Source organism: Anolis sagrei, chromosome 1, assembly GCF_037176765.1.
Source record: "Anolis sagrei isolate rAnoSag1 chromosome 1, rAnoSag1.mat, whole genome shotgun sequence".
Taxonomy (NCBI): domain Eukaryota; kingdom Metazoa; phylum Chordata; class Lepidosauria; order Squamata; family Dactyloidae; genus Anolis; species Anolis sagrei.
In genome coordinates, this window is record NC_090021.1 from 23,283,669 (window position 1) to 23,307,116 (window position 23,448).

Below are 23,448 nucleotides of genomic sequence, written 5' to 3' on the forward strand. Positions count from 1 at the left end.
CATGTTGGTCACAGAAGTAGCACATTAGAAAATTCATTATGTGCTTAAACGGTTACATGAAGAGAGGAACAAGACCGCTGAGAGCCATTCTAGTTAAGCTTACCACTAACATCAGCACATTTTCTTTCTAAAGTGGGACAAGGGAATCAGCATTCAAGTTCCAGTGCAAAATCTTGGTGGATTTACAGCAAACATGGCAGGACTTGGGTTCAGTAGAAGGAGAGTACTAAAAGGATTTAATTCCCACTGAAGTCAAACTAGGAATCAAAAGATTCCGTATTTTTGCTACAAATGGCTTCTATTATACAACCGTGTCATGTTGTGAATTTCTGATGCCCCCCCCCCCCCCCCCCAATTATTGTCTGAAGCTTCCATGAAAAGGAGATGTTTTTATAGTCCCTCCTATCAAAGGGACACAACAGTTAGCCTTAGAAAATAGAGCACTCCAGATGCAGAAATCCCTTCATCTGAAACTCTCTTATCTATGCAGCAATTAAAGATACAAGTCCCAGTTCGGTTTTATAATCTGTCAAAACAACTCATTGTTATAACAATTGGTTATTTGAGACAACAGGGAGAGGTGGGTAATAAAAGTATTATTATAATGTATTACTGTTATTATCTCTAAAGGCACAGCAGGTACAAAACAAATTTCATAGAATATAATAATAGAGTTGGAAGAGACCACATGGGCCATCCAGACCAACCCTCTGCCATGCAGGAAAAGCACATTCAAAGTATCCCTGACAGATGTCCATCCAGCCTCTGTTTAAAAGCCTCCAAGGAAGGAGCTTCTACCATACTCTGAGGCAGAGAATTCCACTGTTGAACGGTTCCCACAGTTAGAAAGTTCTTCCTAATGTTGATTGAAAGATTGCAGGATCAAATTTGGGGAGCGGTGTGAGCTTCTGCTGTTAGCTCCAGCTTCTGCCAACCTAGAAGTTCGAAAACATGCAAATGAGAGTAGATCAATAGGTACTGCTCCAGCTGGAAGGTAATGGTGCTCCATGCAGTCATGCTGGCCACATGACCTTGGAGGTGTCTACGGACAACGCCGGCTCTTCAGCTTAGAAATGGAGATGAGCACCAGAGTCGGTCATGACTGGACTTAATGTCAAGGGGGAACCTTTACTTTTACTGTATCCTGGAACCCCCAGGTTTAATATCAGTTCTCCCATTTTATGTTGGAGATCCACATGACAATGACTTATTTCCGAAGTATTTCCTGAGAGTTCCTATCGCAGCTAAATTTTCGCATTCCCAATCTCCAAGGCATTTTAAATTAACATAGAATTATCCAAATGGAAACATATCTGCACTTGCCTTGTGTGTTTCTACATTGTTTGTATTTGTTAAAATTGTTGATAAACACAGCAATTGTTTCCAGGACACAAATTCAACAGGGATCAAGCAAGGGTATGAGGAATGCAAGCATTAAACAAAATTATCCTGATGTTGAAGAAGCGTAATATGGATAAACACTTCAGTACTTTGACTATGGGTGCATCTACAATCTATATAAATAAAAATGTAATGTTCGTTTGTGGGATTAACATAACTCAAAAACCACTGGATGATTTGACATGAAATTTGGACACAATACACCTAACAGTCCAACGAGTGTCTATCACCCCTAGACACACATACACACAAAACCTCAGCGGAACAGACTTAAAAACCCAAAAAATACATCATATATTCATATACACATACACTCAAATACATATACACATGTACACATTCAAACACACGCACGTATATATATGCACAAACACAAATATAGACATATACACATACATATACATACACATATATACATATACACATACATACACACATATATAAACACAAATATGGATATAGACGAGCCACACATACACAATATGCATGTACACATATAAATACACAAACATATACACACATATATATACAAACACATGTATGTTGTTGTTCATTTGTTCAGTCATTTCCGATTCTTCATGAACACATAAACACACATAACAACATGTATACACGCATAAAACACATATACACACGGCCACAGCAATGCGTGGCAGGGAAAAGCTAGTGTAGAATAAATGCAGTTTGATAGCATTTTAACTGCCAAGGCTCAGTGCTACAGAGTCATGGGAGTTGTAGTTTGGTAAAGCACCAGCGCAATGACAATTGTTGCCTCTAGCTCAAAGATCTAATTATTGACATGCATTTCCTTTACTAAGACGGAATCCACACTGTAGAATGAATGCAGTTTGACACCACTTTAACTGCCATGGCACAGTGCTATGGAATCCTGGGAGTTGCAGTTTCCTAAGTTTAGCCCTGCCTGCCGAAGAATACTGCTGTCTCACCAAACTTACTTAGGCGATCCCTCGTTGTCCGAGTAGGATAGTCTTCCAAGATCGGTGTACTGGCGGTATGTTACTTACTTACTTACTTACTTAGGCGATCCCTCGTTGGACGAGTAAGATGGTCTTCCATTATGGATTTCCTTGTGGGTCCGTATGTGGCTGTGGAGCCCTATTCTTGCTCTACATGTTTTTCCGCAGTGGGGGCATCAGTGTCCAGGTGGAAGTCGGTCCCGGTTGGCGTTGGCTTGATGCACCTTCCTCTTGACACGTTTTTCTCTTTCGCCCTCCATTGTGCCTCTTCAAATTCTACAGCACTGCTGGGCACAGCTGACCTCCAGCTGGAGCGCTCAAGGGCCAGGGCTTCCCAGTTCTCAGTGTCTATGCCAGAGTTTTTAAGGTTGGCTTTGAGCCTATCTTTACATCTCTTTTCCTGCCCACCAATATTCCAAACTACAACTCCCAGGACTCCATAGCATTAAGCCATGGTAGAGTCAAATTGCATTTATTCAACAATATAGATCAGGCCTGGGCAAACTTGGGCCCTTCAGGTGTTTTGGACTTCAACTCCCACAATTCCTAACAGCCGGTAGGCTGTTAGGAATTGTGGGAGTTGAAGTCCAAAACACCTGGAGGGCCCAAGTTTGCCAAGGCCTGAATGAGATGCACTTTTAGAACTGCCATTCAAAACCCCGCCTATAGCAAATCCTAACTGCCTTCCAATGAAACCCCGGAAGTGTCGTTGAAAACCTAGAGGCTCAAACTCTTTGAGCGCCTTCAATTCGCACAGTTGCAAAGAGCCGAGCCGGGGTCCTCACGAGAAGGCTCCTACAGGAAAGCTGTCTACGATATCGCCTGTCAAACTGAACAGACTCCTGTGCAGCGTGTTCAGACTATTTTCCTTTTGACTCAGTACGGTGGCCGCGAAGGACCCTTTCCAACATGGCGGCCGCCGTAGCCTCTGTGGTGCAGAAAGCTTGCAGTTCGGGCGTTTTGAGGGCGGCGCGGAGAGGTGAGACTTCATTGCCCAGGATTGTATGAAGGATTGTTGACGTGGTTTCGATCTGCGTTAATTCTAAAGTATAGATGCACCCTCACTAGCCCCAAATTCTAAGTCAGTGTAGGTTGGGCCTAAGGCCCCTTCCACACAGCTGAATAAAACCCGACATTTTCTGCTTTGAACTGAAATATATCTGCCACATTGCCAGAATATCAGTGGGGATTTCCTGCCTTTATATTCTGGGTTATATGGCTCTGAATGTGTCCAGAGGAGGGTGACAAATGATCAAGGGTCTGTAGAACAAGCCCTATGAGGAGCGGCTTAAGGAGCTGGGTATGTTTAGCCTGAAGAAGAGAAGGCTGAGAGGAGACATGATAGTCATGTATAAATATGTGAGAGGAAGCCACAGGGAGGAGGGAGCAAGCTTGTTTTCTGCTTCCTTGGAGACTAGGACGTGAAACAGTGGCTTCAAACTACAAAAAAAGGAGATTCCATCTGAACATGAGGAAGAACTTCTTGACTGTGAGAGCCGTTCAGCAGTGGAACTCTCTGCCCTGGAATGTGGTGGAGGCTCCTTCTTTGGAGGTTTTTAAACAGAGGCTGGATGCCATTTGTCAGGGGTGATTTGAATGCAGCATTCCTGCTTCTTGGCAGGGGGTTGGACTGGATGGCCCATGAGGTCTCTTCCAATTCTATGATTCTATGGAAGGGCCCTGAGTCAATTGTAGGCCGTTTGCTTTTTTCTTAGAATCATAGAATCATAGAGTTGGAAGAGACCTCATGGGCCATCCAGTCCAACCCCCTGCCAAGAAGCAGGAATATTGCATTCAAATCACCCCTGACAGATGGCCATCCAGCCCCTGTTTAAAAGCTTCCAAAGAAGGAGTCTCCACCACACTCCGGGGCAGAGAGTTCCGCTGCTGAACGGCTCTCACAGTCAGGAAGTTCTTCCTCATGTTCAGATGGAATCTCCTCTCTTGTAGTTTGAAGCCATTGTTCCATGTCCTAGTCTCCAAGGAGCTTATCTCCTTAAATTGTGATGCCCAGAACTGGACACAGTACTCCAGGTGAGGTCTAACCAATGCGGAAGAGAGGGGACTATGGCTTCCTTTGATCTCAACACTGTCCTCCTGTTGGTGCAGCCCAGAATCACATTGGCTTTTTAAACTGCTGCATCACACTGTTGGCCCATGTACTGCTCCTGTCTTCTCACAGAATATAATAACTGGACTGAGAGTGAACCTCCTCTCTTGCAAGCTGGCTGATCCTGTGGAAGCCAGTCAACACCTGTTAGTGAAAAAGAAAAACAGTTGGGAAGAATTTTTTTTTCAGATTCTGTTGTCATTTGGTGGAATAATTATTTCTTCATAAGTTGCATCCTTGTTGCAAAGTTGTTTTATTACAACTCATTGAAGTTCATTACATTGCTGAAGGAATAGTTCAGTATCTCCAAGATGACTCCAAGTATTGTTGAATTACTCCTTGAAACAAAAACGTAAAATTTATCTAAATGTGTGAAAATTTGAGGAAAATATTAAGAGGATGCTTTCAATTGGGAGCAAGCATTTGGCCCAGCATAATTACCTGTGCAATACAGTTGGAATTGACCCTGGATTGATGACTATGATTATTTGATTATCTGGCTTTGGATCTATGCACAATAGTATAATGTTTACATATGTTGTTTAATGTTGTTTTAAATTGTTGTTTAATTGCTTTTAATTGTTGTTATTGGGGCATGGAATAATAATTCATATAAGCCACCCTGAGTCCCTTTCAGGGTGAGAAGGGTGGGATATAAATGTCACAAATAAATAAATAAATAAAAATACTGCAGCTCTGCATGTTTTCAAATCAATAACAACCAATGAAATTTTGAAATATGGGACTACCACTTTTAGTACAGACTAGCAGCTTCCAGGTAAGAGATGGCCCTTCCACACAGCTGTATAAAATCCCATATTATTTGCTTTGAACTGGGTTATATGGCAGGGTGAACTTGCATGGCTGTCCATTTCTCCCTGGAAGAGTGGGTTCTCCTGAATCCTGATCAGATAGCCTTGCACGTGCAGATCACGGAGGAGATTCATGGGATTGTGGACTCACTTGCAGATAACTGTAACACCAAACACAGGAGGCATTTGGGACACAATGGGGGCCTTCCTAGACGCCAGCAAAGTCACAGAGAAGAGACTCAGGGCTCTTCCACACAGCCATATATTTATTATTTATTTATGTATGTACAATATTTCTACCCCGCCCTTCTCAACCCCCGAGAGGGGACTCAGAGCAGCTAATACTGGCAACAATTTGATGCCGCAATATCAATATAACAATATAACAACAATATAAAATCGTAAATATGCAATAGATTACTTATGCAATCACATAGCCATTTCCATTATTGTAACAATCATGGTCCAGTTCAATGTCCAAAGTGCCTCTGTGCCTGCTAGCCAAATGCCTGGTTCCAAACCCACGATTCCAATTTTTACTAAAGGAAAGGAGAGAGGACGCCGATCTAATCTCACTGGGGAGCGAATTCCACAAGCGGGGGCCACCACTGAGAAGGCCCTGCCCCTCATTCCCACCAGACGCGTTTGTGAGGTTGTTGGGACTGCGAGCAGGGCCTCCCCAGTGGATCTTAAACTATGAGGCGGAACATAGAGGGAGATACATTCAGACAGGTAAACTGGGCCAGAGCTGTATAAAGCAGATTATAAAGCAGATTATCCAAAATATCTACTTTGAACTGGGTTATCTGAGTCCATATTGCCATATAACCTAGTTCAAAGTGAAAAATGTGGGATTTTATTGAGCTATGTGGAAGGGACCTCAGATAACCCAGTTCAAAGCAGATATTGTGGATAATCAGCCTTGATATTCTGAGGGCCCTTCCACACGGCCATATAACCCAGAATATCAAAACAGAAAATTCCACAACATCTGCTTTGAACTGAGTTATCTGAGTCCACACTCAGATAATGTGGAATTTTCTGCCTTGATATTCTGGGATATAGGGCTGTGTGGAAGGGCCCCCATGTTATATGGTTGTGTGGAAGGGCCCAGAATCTGCTCCATTTTTTTAATCCAAACATTGAAGAATCCCTGGCACTGAATAGTGACATGAGTTCAGGTCTAGTTCTTTCTCATTTAAATGTCAAACTGAAACCCAAGAGCAATTCACTGTACCATTGGCTTGAGAGTCACTGGCTACAACTATTATGTTAGGATATCCAAGGGAACCACACAGGCAAATGCTACAGCCCGAGCGATGTTTATCAACTAAGGCCCCTTTCACACAACTGACTAAAATCTTTTCACCTTTGAACTGGAATATATGGCAGTGTGGACTTAGATAACCCAGGACCCTTCCACACAGCCCTACATATCTGCTTTGAACTGGGTTATCTGAGTCAACGCTCAGATAATGTGGGCAATCTGCCTTGATATTCTGGGATATGTGGCTGTGTGGAAGGGCCCCTAGGGCGGTTTCCAACATTTTATATCTACAGCATTCCCTTCATCTATTGAGCTTAAAAAGAGACAAAGTTCACCTGGGAATTGTTTTTGAGACACCCATGTTGACTTTTTGTAAGTATGGCATTCCTTTCTTGTCCCTCAAATGATCTGCTCCAGAATCTTTCCTGGTATTGATGTCAGGCTGACTGGATGGTAATTCTTTGGGCTCTCTTCCCCCCCCCCCCTTTTTTTAAGATGAAGACAACATTTGCCTTCTTCCAGTCTTCTGGAACTTCTCCTGGTCTCCAGGAATTCTAAAATTACTTCTTTCAGGTTGTTTAATATCCTTAAATGTAGTTGACCTGGTTCTGGAGATTTTAATTCATTTAGGTTAGTCAAATATTTCTGTACTTCCTCTTTATTTATTCTGTGCTGCATCCGCTGTTCCATCTTCCCCAAGTTAAACACTATTAAACTTTTGGGAGAAGACTGAGAGCCCTTCCAAACAGGCCCTATATCCCAGGACCTGATCCCAATGTTTTTTTTATCCCAGATTATCTGGCACTGTGGACTTATATAATCAAGTTTAAAGCAAAAAACCTGGGATTAGATCCTGGGATATAGGGCCTGTCTGGAAGGGGCTCCAATTCAAAGCAGATATTGTGGGATTTTCTGCCTTGATATTTTGGGTTATATGGCTGTGTGGAAGGGCCCTGAGGCAAAAGAAGGTGTTGAACAGTTCTCCCTTTTCTGTGCCCCCTTCTACACTACCTTATAACCCAGGATCTGATCCCATATTATCTACTTTGACTTGGATTATATGAGTCTACACTGCCAGATAAAATGGGATAAACAGATAATATAGGGCAGTGTGGAAGGGGCCTTTGTCTCTTCTTAGCCTTTCACTATCGCTTCTACATTTTCCATGTTTTCCTATAGACATAACAAAAAAATCTCTTCCTTTTTAAAATCTCTTTAGTAAGCCTGAGCTCAGTTTGCACCAAATTCTTCTTTGCTGATTTCTCCCTTTTCCATTTCTTGTATCCCTTCTCAGCATTGGAGATTATATATTCCCTATGCATGTTGCGTTTCCACCAAATCTGGAACTCAATGTGATTTTGAAAACACTAAACATTAAAAGAGATAAAACCTTTGCAAACAAAGAAATTGACATCAGTGAAACTAGTTTATGTAGTTTCAGCATAGAGATGGCATTGCATTGGGTCAAGTTATATTCTTTCTTTAAAAACATTTGGATTATTGGGAACAAGGTGAGAAAAAAAATCTTCCTATTTTTACAAGAAGCCCAGTGACAGTCACAAATGTGCATCAAATAGGAAAAGGGATTCATGAGTACTTTAACTGCTCTCTGAAATCTCTGCTAAAAAGTAGATTGGTACACAGTAAATGCAGAGGTGGCTCTTTGGACTTAAATTTGTACAGCTGGGGAGATTTGCTCAAAGACCATTAGTTGCCTCTTGTTTTCATTAGAAAACTGCCTGACTTTTGCTCACATTCCTTGTCTAAAATTATTAAACCATGCCTGAAATTCTTGTGGCCCAGATCCTTTATATTTCATTTGTTTGCCTTAAATCAAAGGGAGTAAAAAGAGGTTGCATTTGAAGAGATATAACTTCTTTCTTCCCATGGGGAGACCAGATATAAGAGTCTGTTGTTAACCTCTGTCAAGTCAACTTTGACTTATGATGAATCTATGAATAAGAGATTTCAAGTCATCCTACCATTAAAACATCTGCAGACTCAGAGCTATGGCATCCCTGGTGGAGTCTATTCATCTGTAAAGTGGTCTTCTTCCATTCGTACTACCTGTGACTTTACCAAGCATTATTTTGTTTTGTAATGAGTCATGCCTTCTCGTGATATGTCCAAAGTACCATAGTCTCAGTTAGTCATCTTGACTTCTAGAGACATTTTGGGATCAGTTTGCTCTAGGACCCATTTGTTTGTCTTTTTAGCAGCTAGAACTCTTCTCTAGCTACTCATTTCAAATAAAACATCCCAACGCTAGGATTTTCCACAAAAACAATAATAATAATTATAAAGGATAATCATTCTGTCCTGAGATGTCATATTTTGCACTGGGGGACATTTAAGCTATTGTGTTTCTGAAGTGAGACAACACATTATACATTATTCTGAAACAAATGCAAACCATATATTCCCTTGGGGTTCTTGTTTAATGCATTTGTTTTATTTGCAGTACAGTTTACTTTTTGCTTGTTTAGATTCTGTTCGGCTAAAAGATTCAGAAAACCTAAGGTGAAAAAGGTTATGTCTTGCTAGAAGATAAAATAAATAGAACTGGATGTTTTAAAGCTGTAAGCTTGCAGTTTAATCAAGTTTCTGTTTCCATTAACTTCCATTAACTTTTGAGAGCATTGTTGTTCATTTAGCCTGAGGTTTTCCATTCAAATTTATGCTATTTAGGGGCAGACCAAGAAAATTCCTCAACATTACTATTCATAAGCCATAACTATTTCTATGGCAATCTCATTTTTTCTAGTTTTTGAGGAGCTACTGATATAAACAAATTATATGCAGTTGAAGAAATCATAACGTTTCTTGAGAATTTGTCTATGGCTCCTCCAGTAATGAGATCAGTAATAATGAGCTAGGTTTCTTCAATGACAGCTTGCCATCTTGTCAATCTCCCCCTCCAGGTTGATGCTGCAGAGAAATTTGGGGTGAATATTTCTTTGCAGTTTAATCACAATTTTTGCAAATCTTGCTTTTTAAAAAAATTCACCTCTCCTAACTTGGCTCCATCCTGGCATGCATATATACTCAGGTCAACCTCATATATAATTAAAGGTCAGGTTTTGAGATGTTTATGACCTGCCACCTCAGGGACCACCCACCCCTGGCCACTGCTATTTCCACATATACGCCTTCAGAAAGACCAGCAGCACCATGATGGAGGAAAGAGGATCCCAGTGCTTCCCTTGGGTTCTTCCAAGATGGAGTTCTTGCCTTTCATCACTCTGCACAGAAAGCCAGGTGGTTCCTTTTGTATATATAAGAGTACAGTACTCACTCTGATCCATGGATAATCTTTTTAGGTAATTTTTTACTTCTTTTTTTTTTTGTCGTGTCAGGAGTGACTTGAGAAACTGCAAGTTGCTTTGTTTTTGACTAAAATTTATAGACTCACACGAGTATATTGGTTAATGTTTTTGGATTACTATTCCCAGAATCAGCTAGTATGGTTAGTGACCATGCATAATAGGAGAATTTATATCCATTGTGAGCCGAAATGTAATTTTTCTACCTTTTATAACTAACTAATAATAAAGGAAAAGATTTGAAAAGGAGCTATTAAGAATATTAAGAACTTCTTGAAATGTTTTGATAACTAGTAGACTCTGGCACTTAATTTGATACTTTAAAGTGTTTTAATCACAGAAATAATGTACTTGTGGATTGTACAATATTTCACAAAACCACTCACTAACGTTATCAGTGATTATGAGATTGTGTGTAATCCTGCAAGTGGAAGTCATCAAAGATTAGGTGACTCTTGATTGTGTCGCAGTCCAATCTATTCATATTTAGACATGACTGAGCCTGCTGAAATCAATACACTTAAGCATGAGTAGTTATTCACAGAACCAGCACCATAGATCCATACAAAATAACACTCCAGATAAGATTATTGTGATGCAAACACACATATAAACTGAACTACTTATTTAAAAGACAAGATCTTGATTAACATTTTTTTAAAAAAAATTATTGACACCTCTAGTTAACAGTAATGATAATGTTGATGATTGTGGTTATTGCTGTGTAAACAGTGCTGAAATGGGTTACCTACTAGTGCTATAATTCTTCGTTCAACCACTTCGCTTTATAATTGCTTTTCTGTGCAGGTACCTGTGCTGATCCAGCTGAAATCAATTTCTGTATTGAACAACTGTTGTACACCATTGTCTTTGTCTCTTCTTTGTTATTCCGCTGTGAAACTCTTCCCTAAAATTGGCTCTTTTTATGTTTTGTGATAATTTTCTTGGAATAGTTTTCAGCAAATCCTGGTTTCCCTTTTGCAGGTGTCAATATAAGTCAAGATATTCAGGTTTGAAATCTGAGCATGAGCTTGCTATCAGCCCATGTTGGTCTATACTGCCAAGAAGGATAAAATAAAGGTATCTGTTGAATATTAGACAGTTTTCAAGCTCCTGAAGGCAGTAATGGAAGTAACCAGAGACATTTCTTAGTTTGGAAATTGAGCACTGAAGAAATGGGTTCGTAAGACCTGATGGGAAGGGATAAGTCAGTAATGTTCAGGTCGGCTGATACTCTTGAACCAAAGGATGCATTTTGTCAAGATTACTTTGGAACTGAAGTCTTGTAGCAGAGAAGATAAAGTGCCAGAATTTGGATAGTTCTTCATGTGTATGCAAACAGTTCCTTTACTTACTCTGGTCATGTTATTTCTTAATCCCTCAAGACACTTGTTTGGAAAGGATGTCTTAGACTCAGTGTAGTGTAGTGGTTTGAATGTTAGACTAGGACACCGAGAAGCCAGGTTTCAAATTCTCACTGGGCCATAGAAACCTATTGGATGACCTTGGGCAAGTCACACTCAACCTCAGACAGGAAGGCTAAAGCAACAAGTCCTGCCAACAAAACCCTTAGGGTTGCCATAAGTCAGAAATGTTTTGAAGGCATATGACAACACATGTTTAAATTTCTTTACATAAGGCAGTAGAAATAAAATAAAGGCTTAAGGCTCAGAGTGACCTCATGTCATGGAAGGACACAGTCATGCTTTCTGAAAATAAAGACCTCCAACCTGTAGTCCTGCTCGGCATTGCTTGTCTATATTTGGACACATGAGTATCAGATCATCACTAATGGAGTACATTAAACAGCATGCTGCAAGTAACTATCTGTTGTCTAACCTGTTTTAGAGGTTATTGTAAGAATATGCAAATAATATAATAAAAGTAGAACATATAATGCTACTGTTAGATAGATTGGGAACTGGCTTGGGAACTATTTGTATTTGGGCTTTTTTGATCCACACCATCCCAATGACCTCATCTGACTACATAACCATTTTGTGAACCCTTGCTGGCTGTTGTACACTAATGTGAATATTTTGTTTAGATTTATGTTATTTTAGAATTTTGTCTACTACACATAGTTTAATTTATTGCTGTCAGGTTTAATGTACTGATGTTAGATTTTAATTTGATGATAGGTTTTAATGTTACTTTTATATGTAGGATTTTATGTTATTACCTAGTATTTTATGTAGGCATTTAATGTTTGCCATTGTTCTGTTGGAATCCGCCCTGAGACCCCTCAGGGAGATAGGATGGAATACAAATAAAGTTTTTATTCATTATTATTATTATTATTATTTTACTGACACAAAAGCACAGTATGTCACAGCAATATTGGATTATTATTATTATTATTATTATTATTATTATTATTATTATTATTATTATTATTGGCTTACTGGCCAAACCCAAAGGGTGCTGACTAACCTGACCAATGTGTGCCACAGAGATCTATCCTGGGCCAAGTGCTATTCAACAGTTTTATGAATGACTTGGATGATGGAATAGAAGCCATGCTATCAAATTTTCAGATGACAGGAGTAAATAATATTCCAAATGATCAGAATTCAAAATGACTTTTCACAGATTAGAGAGCTGGGCCAAAACTAACAAAATGAATTTCAGCAGGGAGAATTATAAGATGCTTCACTTAGGCAGAAAAAAATGAAATGCATCAATAAAGGATAAGTAACAACGCTGCGTATGTAAGTGATCTAGGAGTCCTAGTAAACCACAAGCTGAACAAAAGTCCACAATGTGATGCAGCAGATAATCCCCAATGTGATTCTAAGATAGATAGATAGATAGATAGATAGATAGATAGGACTATAGTATTTACTACAAGGGAAGTAATTATACTATCCTATTCTTCTTTGATCAGACCTCACTTGGAAGAATAACATGTTCAGTTTTAGACATAATAATTCAAGAAGAATATTGACAAGCTAAAATGTATACAGAAAGGGGCAACCAAAATGGTAAAAGGTCCACGCACCAAGCTCCGAGGAGTGGCTTAGAGAGCTGGGATGTTTAGCCTGAAGAGAACATTACGAGGTGATATGACAGCCATGTTTAAATATTTGAAAGGATGATAGATTGATAAGGGAGCAAGCTTGCTTTATCCTGTTCTAGAGACTTAAGATATGCAACAACAGATTCAAACTACAGGGAAAAAGACTCAATTTAAACATTTGTTAAAAACTTCTTGACAGTAAAAGTTGTTTGACAGTGGAATACTCTGCCTAAGAGGGTGGTAGAGTCTCCTTCTCTGGAGGTTTTTAAACAGTCTGGAGAGCTTTGATTGTGTTTTGCTCCATAGCAGCAATTGAACTGGATTGCCCTTTGGGGGTTTTCCAGCTCTCATTCAGTGATTATATATCTACAGCAGAATTCGGTCGTTCTTGTTGGGGGATTCTGCCTAGAAGAACTGTAGCCATGGGAACAAGGTCCTCCACTAAACTTAGTTCTTCAGTGGACGGCCCTGGTAATATGGCACCAGAAGTGTGAGTAATTTTATGGCAGATTTGAAAAACCGTTGGTTTATCTGAAAATTCACACATCACAGATAAAGGAGCCTTTTGTTGATGGTTGTGTGCTTTTCTGTGCAAAATGTCTTATACAATATGTGGATAATTTCTTAATGATATTCAAATTTTAACCATGAGCTGTATAGCCTATTAAATGGCAGATACAAGAGAAGGTGGCTTTTGAGGGATGACCCTGTACTAAAATTGGCTTCTGGGGAATAGAGGCCACTAGCCCCATTCTCTGTAGGTTTTTGGGGAAGATCTAATGCTCAGAAAGAAGATATTTTGTTTGCTTTTTCTGTAGCTGATGGGTTTCCAATATTATTGTTTTGTTTGCGTTTAACTGAATGTTGATTTAACAAATTTGGTTGTTTTTGTATTTATACCGTGTATGGTTGCCTGAGAGGGTTTTCCCTCTAAAGATAGCCTAAAATGATTATGAATCAATTTAATCTTTGGATGAACTGATGAATAGATTTAAGGTCTTTTAACATTATGAATATATGCCTGATCAATTGGACTGCAAAGGTTTAAATTGTTTGATTATTTTAAATCAAAGAACACAGGGTCCTTTTTAAAGACCACTCCTCATTGTTCCTCCCTTTCCAGAAATGCCTTTTCTAATAATGAATTGTATACACATTGGCTGCTGATAAGTTGCTGGGCCCAATTCAGGGTGTAGGTTATGACCTATAAAGCCCTAAACACTTTGGGCCCTGCCTATATCCGTAATCGCATCTCCCCCCCCCCCCCCCCATGAACCAGCATGGACTCTTAGATCTACCAGAGAGGCCCTCTTCTCATTCCCATCACTGTCTCAAGTACAGTTGGTGGGGACGAGGGAGCGGGCCTTCTCGGTGGTGGCCCCCCACCTCTGCAACGCCTTCCCCAAAGAGATAAGACAAGCCCCGTCACTATCCTCCTTCCACAAGTACCTGAAAATGTGGTGGTTCCAGCAGGCTTTTGGGAATTATTAGCCCCAGGCTCTACCCTGTCCATTAGTTAGGTCCCTGCTTGGCACTTTACCCACTTCCCTTTGCCACCTCGCTGTACTAGCTCTACTACAACTATTCAGCAGGCCTGAGAAATGAATAGCCCCAGGCCCTACCCTGGCTATTAATTAGTGCCCTGTTCTGCATTTTATCCACTTCCCCGGCCCTATGGTTCCCTGTTGGCCCAGCACTTTTATAGCTGTTCAGCAGGCCTTGGAAATAAATAGTCCCAGGTTCTACCCTGACCATCAGGAAGGACCCTGCTTTCACTTTACCCACTCCTCTGGCTGTAGGCTACTTCGTTGTACCAGCCCTCTCATAGTTGTGTAGCCCCACTCTGAAATTCTGGAAATTGGTAGATGAACTTTTGTCCAATGGAAATTAGTTCTGGGACTGGTTGTTTAATTTTAACTATGTAAGACTGTTATGTCTAAAGTATTATGTCTACGTTGTATAATGGTTATTCTGTATGTCAGTAATTTAATTCTTTACCTATGCTGAAAACTGCCCTGAGTCCCCTTGGGGAGATAGCGCCGTATACAAATAAAAGGTTTTTATTATTATTATTATTATTATTATCCCCCAAACAAAGCAATATTTATTTTTTTCTTGAAAAGTACTGCCATATACATGTTCATTAATTGATTAATTAGTTCCTATTCCTGTAATTAGTTTTTGAAACCTTAAGGATATTTAGAATAATGCTATTTTGGTTTTGTCCCCAGGCTGCACCCTGATTTCATGGTATGGAACCAATTGTCAATATACTACCTTGGCGTGTGCTTCACAGACAATTTGCTATGTTTCTATGCCTTATAACATCGCGATACAACCCTGCAGGCAAAGCAGCTTTTTCAACAAATGTAAGTTTTTGTACACGGTGCTTGAACCTTCTAACTTCTATCTTGGAGCAACCTTTGTGAAACTTTCCTCTGTGTCTGTCAAACATCCTATGTGCAGCTTATATGCTTTGAATAAAGCTGTCATTCTTGATTAAAATCTGTGTACACTTCTATTTGTTGTATTCACTGCAAGGAGTCAAATGCCTTGTGCTTGCTTCGGTTTCCATGACAAACTGTGTACACTTCTGCTTGTTATATTCACTGCAAGGAGTCAAATGCCTTGTGCATCCTTCAGTTTCCATGATAAACTGTGTTAGAGCCTTCTGCTGTGCCTGTGGCTAGTTAGGAGTTCTGTACTCAATTTTTGGGGAAATTACATGAAATGATCGATTCCCTTTCATGCCGGCTATGCAGTGTCACGGCATGAAGTGCTGCAAGAGACTTGAAGTAGCACTTATCAGTATCGTCACCACAAACTGTGAATTGATTCTCTTCTCTTCACCTTGACTCTGGAAGAGGGACAGTGGGGAGTTACAGCTTTTTCAGAAGGTATGATTCATGTCGTTGATAGGAGAGGAGGGAAAGTAGCTGAATATTGAATTCAGAGTGCCAAAGGAAAGGAAAACTAGAGTGCCTAGGAAAGTTGCAGATCAAAAAGGAAACTAAGAAAGGACCACTAGAGTAAAATGAAGATTTTTCTCCCAATCAGAGGTAATTTTGCCATGAATTGATCTCAATGCAAAAATCTTCATACCTTGTATTGTCGAAGGCTTTCATGGCTGGAATCACTAGGTTCTTGTGGGTTTTTTAGGGCTATAGGGCCATGTTCTAGAGGCATTTCTCCTGACGTTTCGCCTGCATCTATGGCAAGCATCCTCAGAGGTAGTGAGGTCACTACCTCTGAGGATGCTTGCCATAGATGCAGGCGAAACGTCAGGAGAAATGCCTCTAGAACATGGCCCTATAGCCCGAAAAAACCCACAAGAACCTATCTTCATACCTTGTTTGTGTCCTGCCATATGGAGGAAATCCTAGATGAATCTAGTCTGTAGACTTTATCGCACAAAAGAGGCAGACAAGCATTGAAGCAGTGCACATCTCATTGCTCATCTGTCTCCTTCCCATGATAAACCCACCCCTGCTATTGATGTGAAAACTCACCAATAGTTGCAGAGAACACCATGTTCCCATCACTTACCTGGAAGGATGGAGCTTTTCCTCTTCTGTGCCAGCATACCAGTACTGATGTAATAGCAAGATTGTGGGATACTCCTTGTCTCCCACTGCCATACCGAACTATTCTTGAGGCAGTATTTTTTCCATTATAAGTTTTATTTGGATTTTTTTAAAATTAAATACAGCTGAAATTGTGAAATTGCTTTTTAAAAACATATTTAAAAATTACAGAACATTAACAAAATGGAGTTATTAGGTTATGCAGAAGTAGGAGTATGAACTATAAGTTAGCAAAGTGGTACAGTTACAGAAATGCAGAGATGTGCAATAGCAAGGATGCTCATTGTTAGTACTGATGATTTTTTATCGTGTCTGAAGCAAGTCGGCTTCTGGTCTGAAAGACTTGGCCATCTGCGTTACCATCCTGTGGGAGGCTTCTCTCATGTCCCACTATTGGTGATAATACAACTGCTGTGGAATTGCGTCTTCATATAATAATGCCCTAAGCCCTTCATGCTGTAGCCACCTTTACCTCATGGTGATTTACTTTGTGTAACCCATTACTGGAGGACTGGAGATAGTTGGTAGATTCAAATTAAAATGCTCTTTGTAGTAGTTGTTCTGGTAATCAAGATACTCCTGGATTTAATGCAAGATGCTAACCTTGCCCTTTATTAAGACCTAACAGTCTTAAATCAGAATTTTTCAGGAATCATCTCCATACATAATGGCAACCTGAAAATACCATTCCACTTCTGAAGCTCTGCACCAGTTCTTATTTTCCCATTCAACCTAGAAACAAGCAGGCAAATACCATTTTAAGTGGCACTCAAGGGTTGAAATGGCCTCCATGAAAGGATCAGCATTGTTTTCATAGAGAACAGTATTATTTATGGTAATATTTCTTGGTTTTAAGTGAAATGTCTCTTTTTGTAATTCTTGCATCAAACTTGATTGCTTCCCATCATTTTGTTCACATAGTGAAAAAACAGCTTGTTGAAAATAAATATGTACATGGCTGACTTTGCGATCGGTTTTGCAGCCCTTTATACTTCTGAGTTGATACAGGAATGTATTGCTGGTATAATTTTGTTTCCACTCCATCATTGAGATTGCAAGTGTCCAAAAAGATGACTGAATAATATGAATTCCTAGCAGCGTGAAGGGGGGAAGGGGGCAGACACTTGGAAATACAAAAACTGGGAAATATAGGGCTAAGAAGGAATGTGAGCACAGCTTAGAACCCTAACCAATAGGGAAAGGGCAGGAAGAAGGACCTAAAGGGGGAAACTAGCCATGAAGAAGTACATGTTCAACTGGGATCAGGGATAATTTATCTTTAGGCATTATCTCAAGTAGTTGATGCTAGAAATAAACACAAGGTGTTGGATGGGAAGTCTTGTGTCTACAAGTGAAGTAAAGATCATTGTCCTGTTGCCACTTTTTTTAAAAAAAATCAACTGCTAGTCTGATAGGTTTAGGGTTATAAAAGGGTTACCAGCTTGTTCTTTGCCACAGGCACTAAAATATACAGGCCTATCTCTGCCTGCTGTGTTCTCCATACATTAGAGTCCATGTAGAAATTATGTCCATTCAGGATTCTTGTGGAAGTGAGAGCCTATAACAATTAGGTATCCAGGGCCTAAATAGTAGGTCACCTGCAGACCCATATAAGATCACAAACTTGGTTTTCTTTCCACTTAAATGGCATCAGTACAAAACAAAGAAAATGCAAACTTGTCCCAACCAGCATGTTAACAGTTTTTTTCAGACACAGTTGGGTTGACAAGGCTTAGATTAAATGACACCTGAACACATTATTTTCCCCCCATTCCCTCTGAGCTGCTGTTAATAGGAATTTCCATCCAGATGAATTATGCATGTCTTCTATTTTATCACAGTGACAGCCGATGAACTCTGGAAAGGAGTTTTGGCAGAGAGCGGCGCAGGAGGAAGGAAAGGAAGAGGAAAGAGAACCAAGAAAAAACTAAAGAAGGATCTCAACATAGGCCAGGTCATTGGGGAAGGTAAATTCTTGAAATAAGACTGCAGAAAGGTCTTCGTTTATATCATGCTCTGTAATTGTGAACTCAAGTATTGCAAGTATTGCAAGCAAAGTGGGTGCACTGAGAAAAAAGGAAGAGATAACTGGTATGCTAAAGGGAACCCCACATTCAATAGAAGTTTGAAAAACAGATTTGCAAATCCTTTCAGGAGTCAAGAACATAAAACTACCCAAAGATGTATATGTGTTGTGAACACAGACTGATGAGTTTTAATTTGAAAATAAAATGGCGGGATGTGTGAGTGTGGAAAGCTTGTGAGTGTGCAAATGTCTGGAATGTCTAGACAAAATCGTTAGCTGCCGTGGCTGCCTTTAATACATTTCCAATCTTTGACAAAAGGGAGGCAAGCTCATCCTTATGCCTTTTGGGTTTGATTCAGGACAGCCATGTGGATCTTCTCCCCTCTCCACCCACTTGTCCCTCGATTCTATCAAAACTGCACACTATGGGGGCGCCAATTTCTATTGGGGCTTTTACATTTATTTAATAACTATTTTGAACCAGCAAAATTGATACTTGATGGTACAAGTGGTGTGTGGATGAAAAGCCCAATTTGAATCAAAGGGAGGGGGCTGGAGTGCTTTGAGATCCAACCTCTGGGGATCTTTATCAGCTCACTGAGCATTTTGTCCTCACTGCAAGGGTAACATCTCTCTCTTCTCTCTCTCTTTGGGAATGAATTCCATCCATTCAGTTATATAAGAACCATTCTGGGATAGTGCTTGGAGTGTCAAACAAGGACTGGGAAGTTTCAGATTCAATCTGGGGAAAACATCCTCCCTCAATTCCCAGTGGAGGCCTTCAAGGCAGCTAAATGAACTTGACTGTAAAGAGATTTTGTGCATGCCATTATCCTTTGTTCTCATTTAATATTTCCTTGCCTTATTTAAGAAAATTACAGGTTGAGTTTCTTATCCAAAATGCTTGGAACAAGAGGTCTTTTGGATTTTGACATGAAAATTTTAACATGGGAACTGATGGCAGAGTGAATATAAAATGACAGATAATCTTGTGTACTGATATCTTCAGGACGTTCAGGTTTCCTTTGGCCTGGCCTCAATGCTCCAGTGATGAAACAAGGAACAATGCAGGCAGTTAGCCAGCGCAATAAAGAAGAGCAGGAGAAACTGCAAGCTGAGAGGATCCAGAAGCGAGACGAGTGGGAGAAGAGGAGAAAAACTAAAGTGAAGCGGGAGAGAGGCTGGACGGGAAGCTCATGGGGAGGAATCAGTTTGGGGCCTCCTGATCCAGGCCCCAATGGAGGTAAGGCAACTATGGAATGTCCGTGGGAGACTAGTGAAATGAAGGGAAAGAAGTTCCTGTGGATGTGTTGTATTTTATTTATTTTTTATTAAAATATTTTATATATTTATATAGTGCTAGCACCAAGAGACAAACACACATATATGGAAGACTGATCTAAGAAGTTCAGTTATCATTTAAAAAAATCAGGGATGGATTTGAAATATACAAGATAATGTCACCTCCACATAAGGCAGCGTTAAAATTTACATCAGGTTGGACACTTTCTGAGATTTGAGGATTTGTGTGGTGCTATGAAGGTTGTGAAATAGAAACACATTTTTATGAAGCAAAATATGTGCTTCTTCTAAGGATTGTTTATCATTGGAACTTCAGTCTAGAAACATCAGTTTATTTGTAAATATGGTGTGTGAGAAGTATGCATTTTGTTTTAAAGCAAAAGCTCCCCCCCCCCCCCCCCGGTCATTGCAATATATACAGCATCTGTCATTGCAATATATACAGCATCAGGGGCATCATGTGCCAAACCGGCCAGGAGCACATGTTACTTACATCACTTTTTGATATCTTTACTTTTCTCCATGTTAATTGTGTACTCCAGATCAGATTAGGCATTGTATAACGTTCCCAGTTGGACTGCCATTTGTGTTCTAGGTCTTATAAGAATTGTCAATTATTGTTGGCAGATTTGCTGTGTATATTTTGCTTTTGTCCAGTAATAACAAACATTTGGGGGGGGGGGGGGCAAACTGAAAAAGGCTAACTAGAACTGTAATAAAATATATGTGGCATAGTATGCTTTAGTAGTTGAAGTCATTTGAGGAACCTCTGAGAATGCTCCCATAAATGTGGGCAAAACATCTAGAGAGAATGCTTCTAGAAAAGAAAACTCACAACAACCCAGTGATTCTGGCCATGAAAGCCTTGGACAACATATTTGAGGAACATCTAAGAGAACGAGGTGGAAGACAATGAACTAGGCCCAAAACCTGCCGAGAGTATGTTGTTAAATGTCATCAAATCAAATTCAACTTATAGTGAACCTATGAACGAGAGTCCTGGTAGACACCCTGTCTTGCAGATTCAGAGCCATGGCTCCCTTGAGTCTTGCTGTCCATCTGGAATGCATTCTCCACTTTCCTAAAGCCCTCAGTCATCCCAAATGCTATTGTCTTTTCTAGTGAGTCATATCTTCTTATGATACGGCCAAAGTATCAAAGTGTCACTTTAGCCACATTGGCTTCCAGGAAGAGTTCAGGCTTGATTTCCTCTTGAACCAATTGATGTCTCTTCTCCATCACCACATTCCAGATACATTTATTTTCCTTCTGTCAACTTTCTTCATTGTCCAGCTTTTACAACCATATAAAAAAATGGGAAATACAGTGTCATACGCAATTCCAACTTTAGTATTCAATGATACATACTTATACTTCAGGATCTTGTCATGTTCCTTAATAGTAGTAATAGTAGTAATAACAACAATTACTACTACTACTACTTTATTTATGCCCCACCACCATCTCCCATAGGGACTCGGGGTGGCTTACAAACTAGCACACAAAGATGTCACACATAAAATGCATAATGCATAAAATAAAATACATCAACATAGAAACAATAATACATTACATAAACCAGGTATATAAATAGAATTCGTTAAAAGAGCCATGTAATCAATACAGCTGTCCTCCCACTGTATCCCCCTGCAGTGAATGGCCCCCCAATTTTTGGCTCTCTTTGTTCAGTTTTATTCCCTAGGTAAACCTCTTTTACAACAGAAAATGACACTGATGTACAAAGGTTTTTGTATCCTGAGATTGACCAAAATGGCCCTTGCTGTTCACAGGCTGTACTTTCTCCATCTTCACAATACTGTAGATCCATTGAAATTATGGCTAACAGATGCATATGGTTCATAGTATTAATTGAATTGTTTGAATAGTAGCTGGAATTTGCATTTCTGCTACTTACAAATCCTCCATCTTGGGCTACTATGCTTAAATTCAGATCTGCAGAAACTAGGAAAATACTTCTTAAAAGAACATTCTTAAACATTTTAAATTAAGTGATGGGTGATGGTTTATTAAACACAGACTATTGAATTTTTAGATAATGTGGAACCTTATTATATTTGTCTGCTGAAAACTGTCAGTTGGTAGTTCACGAGCATATTAAAGATTAATGATATACCACTGTTCTAGTTGCTCAAAGCCATTTATAGTGGAGAATATTAAAATGCAGATAAAAGGAAAACATAAAGAAAATGTAATCATCAAGCAAAAGAGTCATAAAATATTCTTCATTGACTTACACCATTGATTACTTCGTGTAGTGCTTTTGTTTTGTTTGTCAGGAGCTCAGCACACTTCATCATCACTATGCAGGCTCTGGATGAGCTCCAGAGCTGTAACATCTGGAGGTCACTAGGTTGTGGAAGACTATTCTAGGGTCCTGGGGTAACTGTATAAGATGCTTTTCTGGATAGCCCAGGATTGAGTCCAAGACTTTCTTCATGCACATCTTGGGCTCTATCACTGAATTGAATCCCTTTGGGTTTCAAAAAGCTGATAACATTTAATATCAAGTAATACCATTGTGATTCCCTATCTTGGCAATCTGCAAATGTCTTGTTTCCCAAATCTCTACCATCTCTTCTCTAATCACAAAAATTGAAAGTTTCAGTGTGTTTCTTTTTGTGACCTGTGGCTTACATAAATTGGTTGAATTCTTTATGATGAGTGGAGCAGAGAGACAATTTTTGGTCATTTAGCGAGTTGCATAGGGGTTTTTTTGGTCCTGTACCCATTAATTTCCTTTGATTTACAGCCAACTGATAGTTTGTCATTCAAAATAATAATGTTCTACTATAGTCTCAACATGGCAGAAGCAACCCATTTATAGCCTGGCTGCTCCTTTTAGTATCAAAATATTCTGTGATCTATGCATTATTGCTCAGTCAGCTTACAGCATTCCTTTGGCCAACAATGTGTGCAAGGAAGGAGCTCAAAGTTTTGCCAAAAATGTCATTCCCCATAACCAATCTGCTTCATAACATAGCATGCCCATTAAAATACATTGCAAACTTTACAAAAATGAAAAGGAGCAGCATTTGGACTTCATCCATCTCACCAGTTCCATTTGATATTTTTTTAAATGCCTGCCATCCTCCTTATATTAGTTTCTGTCATGATTGATTGATTGATTGCATTTGTGCGCTGGCTTTCTCCCAGAGTAGGACCCACGGTGGCTTCCAAAACAAATAGAACTTTAGAAGAGGTTGATGAATGATCACGAGCCAGCATTCTATGGTGGCTTGAGTATTGCTCTAAGGATTTACTTAACCATGGATTCTTCTGGTGACACTCTCTCAGCCTCAAAGAAGGCAAACTGTGAATAAATCTGACCAAGAAAACCCTGTGGTATGCCTGCCAAAGTTAGAGTTGACTTGAAGGCAAATAATAATGGGGTCATCAAATGTGTCCCTCCAGGTATTTTTGACTTTAACTTCAATAATCCCTCCTCATGGATTATAATAGCTAGGTGTGATGGAAGATATACTCTAGAAACTTCCAGATAGCAGTTGTTGTCTACTTCTAGCATAGGCTTTTTATCTGACTCAGGCTGCATCTACAATATAGAATTAATACAGTTTGACATCACTTTTAACTGCCATGGCTCAATGC

At 39.7% G+C, this 23,448-nt stretch overlaps 1 protein-coding gene across 1 annotated transcript in view; it reads left to right on the forward strand.

The window, feature by feature from the left end:
• The first annotated feature begins 3,143 nt into the window (after positions 1 to 3,143).
• MRPS5 (mitochondrial ribosomal protein S5) overlaps positions 3,144 to 23,448 on the forward strand; it is a 56,129-nt gene continuing 35,824 nt past the window's right edge. Inside the window, exons 1-4 of the mRNA XM_060754488.2 lie at positions 3,144 to 3,357; positions 15,141 to 15,278; positions 18,335 to 18,460; positions 19,529 to 19,762. Of these exons, the coding sequence (XP_060610471.2) occupies positions 3,288 to 3,357; positions 15,141 to 15,278; positions 18,335 to 18,460; positions 19,529 to 19,762 (568 nt within the window). The 5' untranslated portion in view covers positions 3,144 to 3,287. The remainder of the gene's footprint in view (positions 3,358 to 15,140; positions 15,279 to 18,334; positions 18,461 to 19,528; positions 19,763 to 23,448) is intronic.